This window comes from Amphiprion ocellaris, chromosome 8, assembly GCF_022539595.1.
Source record: "Amphiprion ocellaris isolate individual 3 ecotype Okinawa chromosome 8, ASM2253959v1, whole genome shotgun sequence".
Classification (NCBI taxonomy): Eukaryota; Metazoa; Chordata; class Actinopteri; family Pomacentridae; genus Amphiprion; species Amphiprion ocellaris.
The window spans coordinates 12,703,434-12,712,397 of record NC_072773.1 but is presented as its reverse complement, the minus strand read 5'-3'; the positions used below and the strand labels follow the sequence as shown (position 1 = coordinate 12,712,397).

The 8,964-nt window shown below is 39.4% G+C and overlaps 1 protein-coding gene across 2 annotated transcripts; it reads right to left on the bottom strand.

Annotated features, from left to right (window-relative positions):
* Positions 1 to 3: 3 nt before the first annotated feature.
* rassf11 (Ras association domain family member 11) lies at positions 4 to 3,198 on the bottom strand. 2 transcript variants are annotated; one of them, XM_023298363.3, is made up of 3 exons: positions 3,125 to 3,198; positions 2,751 to 2,863; positions 4 to 2,663 (listed from the first exon to the last, which is right to left on the bottom strand). In XM_023298363.3, exons 2-3 carry the CDS (start codon positions 2,851 to 2,853, stop codon positions 1,336 to 1,338), a joined length of 1,431 nt encoding a protein of 476 aa, XP_023154131.2. In that variant the 5' UTR covers positions 2,854 to 2,863; positions 3,125 to 3,198; the 3' UTR covers positions 4 to 1,335. The 2 variants fall into 2 exon arrangements, with proteins under 2 accessions (XP_023154131.2, XP_035798824.2); XM_035942931.2 differs by lacking the exon at positions 3,125 to 3,198 and having other exon boundaries at positions 2,751 to 2,922.
* Positions 3,199 to 8,964: the final 5,766 nt, after the last annotated feature.

Here is an 8,964-nt window from a genome sequence, read left to right as displayed (position 1 = left end):
TGATTTCATTCTGTAACTCTGCTTTATTTTAATATTGAATACAACAACATAAAGTAGCTGTGAGCACAATTCTGTTGCAGAACATTTCAAAGACGGTGTTGAGGGTGTGAAAGAAAACCACAAGATACTTTTAGTCTATTACAAAACAGTCAACTGAAACAAAAAACGTTGCACATTCATAATTGCAACTGAACAAAGTGATTGTGGAATATTAAAGTGTCAGATGAGTATACTCGCCAGAGGTTTTGTGCTTTCAGATGTCAGGTTTCCTTTAATGTGGAGAAGAATACATAAAGGCTAAACTAAATGCAGAGCAAGGACAGCTATCACCCTCTGTCCCTAAGGGAACAAAATACAGCATCTCAATTTGCCTCAATGCATGTGCCCAATCTGCAAACGTAATGTTATATTTGAATATTCTGAAAATCTGCGTGATTGGTAAGTTCAGAAGTGCACTGTAGATGAGTTTTTAACATAAGATGATCAGAGGCCATTCTTTCACTTATGGTCCACTTCTTTTGTGAAACCACTGCAAACACCAAGAGCCAAAGTGAAGGTTGCAAACCAAAGGACAACTGTGTTCATACTGAAAAATACTTGCTGGGGATCTTCATCCCCGCTGAATATGTACAAAGGTTCAATACAATTTAAACTAGTGGGGTCAGTCCATGAAAAATCAATCCGTATCTTAGAATCTGCAGATTTTTTATGTTCAATAAATAGCATATTTATTGAAGCCATGCAAAACTTCACCTTCATACTAAAAATATTTTTATTGTTCCAGGCCCTTAAATACATAGTGGTGGGTCGATTTTTTTTTTTTTTTTTTTTTTAAATCTAATTTTCCAATTTTTGTTCAGCATGATTTTTTTCTCTAACGATGTGTAATGAGATATATCGTAAAAATGTACCAGTTTAAAATTTATGGCATTAAGAAATGGAAACACACACTGGAACCCTGCATGTCTTACCTTTTTTTCTGATAATTCATCTGAGAAAACCTTAAAAGTGCATTTTGGATGAACTGGTAAGGGTCATATTATGTGATAGGCATTTGGTGAAAACAAAGTTACAGCAAATGAAAGGTCTCATTTTTTACCTACAGTCTGATACCACACTCATCAAAGAAATATTTTTTGTATTAAGGTGACACTTTGCATGGCTTTATTCATATAGTAACGTTATGGTACCAAAAAAAATCTGATTCTGAAATGATCAGTCTAAATTTTCAAATTTGCTCTAGTTTCAGGTTGTGTCTTTCAATGTCAGGAGTGAAATTCACACAGTACAATTAAGCTTTTATCGTATTTACCGACTTTGTGTTTCCTGCTGATTCTAAACCTTGGTGCTGCCCAGATATATGGTGAGTTCAGAGCGGTGAATTGCCTTTTTTTTAGCCTGGGACTGAGAGGTCTGGGCCTCGGACCAGCGTGTCCACCACTCCCTGAGCTCAGTGGGTCCTGTGGGCCGCCGCTCCTTTATCTGGCTGGGATGAACTAGAGCATGAGGGGTGTTGAAGTCCTCGCTGGGCAGGACCTTCCTGTTAACATTTACATCCCTTTGTGGATCAGATGGTTGCAGATATTCATCCTCAGTCGAAACAGATGACATCTCAGTGGCAGCATTTGCGTCAACTTTTGAAACCATCTCTGAATCTGCTGGAAGAATGCCTGAATCGACAAATAAATCCAGTCCCTGCATTTTGTACCCATAATCCTCCAGTTTAGCCTTGCAGTCCACAGCCTTCGCTCTCATGTCAAGGAACTGACATTGCAAATATTTTTCATAACCTTCCTCTGCCTTTAATTCATTTTCCCAGAATTGTATCTGCTCCTTTTCCTCGTCAGCTATTCTCTCATGAGCTTCCACTTCTGCTTGTTGGGCCCTTTGTTTTTCCTCAAGCTCAACAATCTGTCTGTCTATGTCCATTATCTGGGCCTGTAAATCCTCCAAACACACAAGCTGACGTATTATGGTTTCTCTCAGACTATTTTTCTCATCCTCAGTCGTGGTGCAGCTTGAACTGTGGAGATCAGATTTTGCCTCTTGAGGTTTTTTGGTGTGTTTGCTTTCTTTACCCCTTGTCTGATTTCCCATGCAGCAGGACGTCTGATGGTCCAAGTCTGACTTTAAGCTTTTCTGTCCTCTGGTTTTACCTCTGCTACTTTGACCAGAGTTATAATTGACAGCACTGAGAGAAACATCTAAAGATGAATGGTTCCTTTTATCTGACATCTTACTGCTCTCCTTAAGACAGGCAGTACTGTAGACCTTTCCTTTCCCCAAACTTTCCAGCCAATCCCAGGCCTCCTCCATAAGCACCAGAGTCTTTCTTTTAGGCCTTTTCACGTCTTCTTGTTTCTGCTCAGCTTCTTGTCTTAAACACGACAACGGTGGCAAACTTCGGCGATGCAGTGAACCACTGCCTCGCCGTATTCTAGCACCTGCATCTTTTCTTCTTAACGGCGGGCAGGGCTGGTATCTGCCAACCTTTGCTCTGCTCATTTCATCCGAGAAAGAGGGTCCGTTGTGGAGCAGAGTGAGCTGGACCTCCCTGGCCTGCTCTCCATACCTCTCCAACGTCTCTAGAAGGTGTTCATCAGGCGCCATGCACCGCTCAAAGTCTTTGAATTTCTCCCGTAAGGTGTAGCGTCCAGGTTGACCTAAGGAGAAACATGACAGTTTAGTTATCAGCATGGTCAGCATGTCAGAACATAAACCGTATTAGAACCACAAACATACATGTATACCTTGAGCTTGAGCCAAAGCTAGAACCACTTCTTGGCATGTTGTTTTGTCTGTAACCCCACAGACCACACGTGGGATCCCGTCCACTGACACCTTCACCTCCATTGCGCCCAGTCTGCGGTGATAAAAAGAAAGAAGTGTGAGGCACATGGAACAAGGGTTCTTGCTGTCTCTGTTAGAGGAAACGGTGGAGACAGCGAAATGACCGTCATTAACATTCTCTGTAATCTGTCTGCCCATCATGGGTTGGTCAAGCTTGACACGGTTAAATTACTGTCTACATATATGGATTGTTCAGAAAAATATAAGCAAAAATAAGCTTTTGAGAACAGCTTTTGCTAAAGAATATTAAGGGCAAAGTATCACAGTCACCTACCTTTTTTGTCTGCAGTAGCTTGGACCTGTCTGCTCCGGGGAGGTGAATGTTCTGGATGGGAGGAACAACGGAGCAGTTAAGACTAATTAAAATTCTTCAAGGCATCTACCACTGGGGGATAGTTTATGTTTATAGTTTGTGCTTTTGTAGTCATCTTAGAGTGATCCATGTTTGAATGTTAAAGTAGCTTTACCCCACACCTGCACTGACTGGACTCAAGGTTCAGTGACTCTGGACATCGGTTAGCTTTTGTTGATATTAACCTGGATTGTTGAATACTTCCTCCAATACTATGAATGTTTAAGTAATGTATTCAGTAGGGTCTAGAACAATGACTTATGCATTAGTACTTCAAATAGATTGTGTCTTTATTGTTGCCCAGATCCAGCCATATTTTAAGAAGAAAATTCTTTCATTTATCAATGAAAGTATTCATTGGTAAATTAAGGTATTTCCAAAGGATTCACTTTCTTTCATTTTTCCACTGCGCCATACAAGAGATTCTGAAGCATCACTGCTTTTACTTTTTAATGTGCCACATTCAAAAACATAGATCCTGTGCATGTTGTCCTATGTGTATGTATATGTGAAGTAATAACTAGCATTAGGTCCTATGAACCTGTCCTGTATGTGTGCTGTGAGCAGTGGGGGATGCTGGTTTTAGCTCTGGCTGTGCCTCTGTATCTTCCTATCAGGAAGCATGATTACAATCCAAACAGAACGTGTAAACAAGCTGCAACCCGCAGCCACCCCAACAGAGCACATAGCACGCATATCCCCCGTTAGCTTGCTGCAGAATGTTTTCCATTTTTTAAATTAAGGCTTTTAACCTTTCCCCTGTAATCTTTTTGCATATTTTGTAGAATTATCTTTATAAAACCTACACAACAAAATATTTTGCCTGCAGTACATGCTCACATGTACACAATGCAGTACGTTTATGCTGCCAGAAGTTCTGCAGTGAGCTGGCATGTAAAAGTTACCTGACACTGTGAATCTTAAGTGAGTAGCAAATAAATTAAATAAATGAATTAAAATAATTGATGCCCACAAACCAGGAAAAGGCTGTAAGAAGACGGTATAGTGTTTTTAGGTAGCTGTTTCTCCAGGTTGTAATGTAATTAAGAAATGACAGCATCAATGTTCACAGCAACAATGGAGGTCAAGCTGAGGTGTGGAAGACAAATAAAAGTTTCTAAGAGAACAGTTTGCAAGAAGGCAAATTAAAACCTGTTTGACCTTAAAAGGCACTCAGGGAGACTTTGCAGACTCTGGTTCACTGTGCAGAGACACCCAGAAGTGGAAGAATCATCGGCAGAAAACCTTTCCTGTATCCTGATCACAAAATTCACAGTCAGAAGTTTGCAACAAACACTGAAACAAGCCTGTTGGAAACAAGTTCTGTGGACTGATCAAGTCTGAGAAAACCGGGTGCAGAATTTCATGAAAAGAAGGTGTAACTGTTCAGCGTAAGTGTGATCGATCCTGGTTTGGAGTTATGCTACAGCCAGTGACACCTTGGATTGTTTCACTAATAGACGGGACAATGGATTAAATAGCAACAAAATTCTAGAAGCAAACATCACAGCATCTAAAATAGCTGAAGATAAAAAGAGAATGTGTTTTTTTTACAATAGGATAATGATCTGAAACATTCGAAAATCCACAACGGACTACCTCAAGCAGAAAGTTTTGCCATGACCCTCATAGTCAACCGACCTAAATGACAGAAAATTTGAAAAGACAGCTGAAGAATGAAAGAACTAGACACCTTTTGCAGGAACAACAGGTAAAAATTGCCCAAATAAAAACTGAATGACACTTAGCTGCTACGAAAACTGGTTATCAGCTGTAATACTTGCTAATGACCCTCGTGAGGATTAAGTGGTTTATAGATAATGGATAGATGGATAGTCTGGAACTATCCAGACTAATACATTTCACTGCACATTATATTATGTATAATTGTGTTTGTGACAAAAAAAAAGATTTTGAACTTGAACTCGGGCAAAGCAGGGCTGCAGTACTTTAGTCATATTGGACATAATGTGGACATGCGAAAATAGAGAATACAACAACAAATCACACCTACTATACAAACATCTAAGCACCTCAGTCAAAAACAACACCAAGGTTATCGGCCTCTCCATCAATATGATCAAACAACATTGAAAATTCCCCTTTAGACAGAGAGATTTCACTGAAGATCTCTGTCAGGAAAGTTGAGTTTGATGGCACAAGCTGTGACACGTAGTAGTATAATTACAGGGGTATTCAAATGACAGCAAGGAGATAGAGAACGACATAAACAAGTGGAGATGGACAAAGACAACAACAACATTTGTATATGTAGCCCTGTGATAGACTCTAGTGAGGTTTAAACACTATAGATAATTGATGGATGGAAGATTGCTTAAAATGTTCTTACAAATGTCATCTTTAACTTTGTGCCTTTGGAAAAGCCAATGATTGTTTTACTTATTGACCTATTCACAGCGACAGAATTTTTGACCAGGCATGCCCTAACTTTCGCATGTCACAGTATGTCTCAATACAGCTGCTGAGCTTCATGTTTCTTGAAATTTGAAACCACTTACACATGTGGACAAAACTGTTGGTACCCCTCGGTTAATGAAAGAAAAACCCACAGTGGTCACAGAAATAATTTGAACCTGACAAAAGTAATAATAAAGAAAAATTCCATAAAAATTAATCAATGAAAATCAGACATTGCTTTTGAACCGTGGTTTAACAGAATTATTTAAAAAATAAACTCATGAAACAGGCCTGGACAAAAATGATGGTACCCCTAGAAAAGACTGAAAATAATGTGACCATAGGGACATGTTCAATCAAGGTGTGTCCTCTAATTAGCATCACAGGTGTCTACAAACTTGTAATCAGTCAGTCGGCCTATTTATAGGGTTACAGTAGTCACTGTGCTGTTTGGTGACATGGTGTGTCCTATGGACAGACGAGACAAAACTGGAACTTTCTGGCACATCAACTATATGTTCACAGACACAAAAATGAAGCATATGAAGAAAAGAACACTGTCCCTACTGTGAAACATGGAGGAGGCTCTGTTATGTTCTGGGGCTGCTTTGCTGCATCTGGAACAGGGTGTCTTGAATCTGTTCAGGGTTCAATGAAATCTCATGACTATCAAGGTATTCTAAAGAGAAATGTGCTGCCCAGTGTCAGAAAGCTTAGTCTCAGTCACAGGTCATGGGTCTTGCAACAGGATAATGAGCCAAAACACACAGCTAAAAACAGCTCAAACCTGAGACAACTGGAGCAGTCTGCTCATGAGGAGTGGACCAGAATACCTGCTGAGAGGTGCAGAAGTCTCATTGATGGTTACAGAAATGGTTTGATTGCAGTGATTGCCTCAAAAGGTTGTGCAACAAAATATTAAGTTAAGGTTACCATCATTTTTGTCCAGGCCTGGTTCATGAGTTTATTTTTTAAATAATTCTGTTGAACCACGGTTCAAAAGCAATGTCTGATTTTCATTGGTTAATTTTCATAGAATTTTTCTTTATTATTACTTTTGTCAGATTCAAATTATTTCTGTGACCATTGTGGGTTTTTCTTTCATTAACCGAGGGGTACCAACAATTTTGTCCACGTGTGTAGATGAACTACAGGCACCAAATCATTGTGCATGTAATGTTCAATACCAAACAAAACATTCATGCATGACACCAGCTCTAACTTTTTATATATAGAGAGAATATATTGTCAAAAGTGTGTGAGTTAAATTTGTGATTCAGTTGTTTCTCCTACACTATCATATGGTCTCTTGCAATATTACTCGATGTCTGAAACTTTAGAAAACTAAAAATTGCAGGAAACTTCCACATGCCTAAACCCAAACACCTCTCAGAGCAGAGGCAGGACAGAGGAACACCTGTTGTAGTTTGGCAAAAGTCAGTGTGATGATGATGATGATAGGAGTAATATGAGCTGGAGAAGCTTGGCCTTTGGCTCCCTCCTGCCCATTTAAACCACATGTCAAGCTACTGATCATGTCTTAAGTTCATGGCGACAGAAAGTCACAATTCTAGACCTGGCAAAATAAATTCTGCAGAGAATTTCATTTATGCTGCCAGTGCATTTGATGCCAATAGCACTTCAAGTTCACATTCATATGGTAATCTGGAACAATGTGGCACCGAGGTTGTGCACAGGAAGACCAAATGGTCTTTCTAAAACATGCAGTAGTTAGTCAAGAATTGTCATAGAGAAAACACTGTCCCAAGAGATCAGTCAATTATATCTGTTTTTTGAAATAACAGTAGAAAAAAAAACATGTTTGTAATATTACAAATACTAAGAGAGTATGAACTTTAGCATTGAAGTTTAAATATCTGGACAGTATTTTTATGAAACGTATAATCTGAAAAGTTATGTCATTAAGTACATGTCCTGATTTGCTTTGCAGACGTTTCCAATTCTGACTGGCATTTTAATTTGTGAAGGCTGAATGGACTGACAGCCCATTTCTAACTTGATCTCCTTAACTAGTCGTGCTGAAAGATGAACTTTGACATTTAGGATCACATTCCCTAAAAATAGCTGGCTTGTTCGGTGTCTCGAAGCAGCACAGACGGGATGGAGATAGAGCTGAAGGGTGTTGTGCGAATAAATGGTAACCAAATTTACAAAACACATACAGTCATGTGACAGATTGCAGGAACAACCAACTTAAAGTGTCTTAGTGAGGTGTTGATTCACCACTTGAGGCCAGAACAGCTTCAACGCTTCTTAGCAATAATTCTCCAAGTCTCCATTCCTCCAAAAGATACTTATGATTCTCATCTTTTTCATCAAACCATCTTTTAGCATGGAATGGGGGCATTGTCATCTTTGGTGACTCCCATCAGCGTAGAAATGTTTCATCACAAGCAGAATATACCTTTGCATTGATCTACAAGTAGACCCGAACTATGCCAGCAAACTGCCTTTCACAGCAAAACGGAGCCACCAGATACCCTCTCACTGCAGGGGTCAAAGGTTCAGCTTTTGCCTTCAAACTGCCCCCGATATGTTTTTTAATCATCTTGTGGTATTTGGTCATGCTGATAGTTGAGTTTTGCAATACCTGACTTTAAAATCAGTCAGTAACTGCTCAGTTAGAGAGTTGCAGTCCTCATAAAACCATATAATTTTAATATTTCTTTCTAAAAACTGTGATCTTTCAAATCAAAAGCAGAGCTAATATCTGTCTGTCAGGCCACTGTAGGAAGAAGGCCACTGCTGCTCTGACTAGTGGTGCTATGTCTCTTTCTATAACTCCTGATGACTGCTGCAAATGTGTTTCCACTGATTTTTAGTTGGTCACAGGTCTTCCTGTGTCCTTTTTCTTCTTTGTGAGGTCAAAATATAGGATTTTTCATTTACCCTGTGCAACTTTGTCCATGCTGAGCCAAGATGCAGACATGGAGATAGACTCAACTGATAGGTCCAACACTGAAAAGGTTTCAGTTGACAGGTCATTTTATAACCATGCTAAGTTTTGTTTTAATAATCATAAGTTTTCTAACTTGTGTGTCAGTGGTCACAGGTGTATTCACTTTTGTTGCATCGAGCTTCTACTTTGGGGTGTGTATTTTCAATATAGCCTTGAAATCTCATGCCTGGGAAAGACATTGCATGGTAAGGTCGAGACTGTGCAATATAATATTATGGAGAGATACTCACTGAATTCAACAATTCCATTTAAGCATTGGACTTGGAAACAGTGGGAAGTAAAAGAGTTGTATACCCACCTGTCATGTTGGTAGCAACTTGTGCAGCTATGAGTATGTTGTATAACACAGCCCCCTCTTACAGTC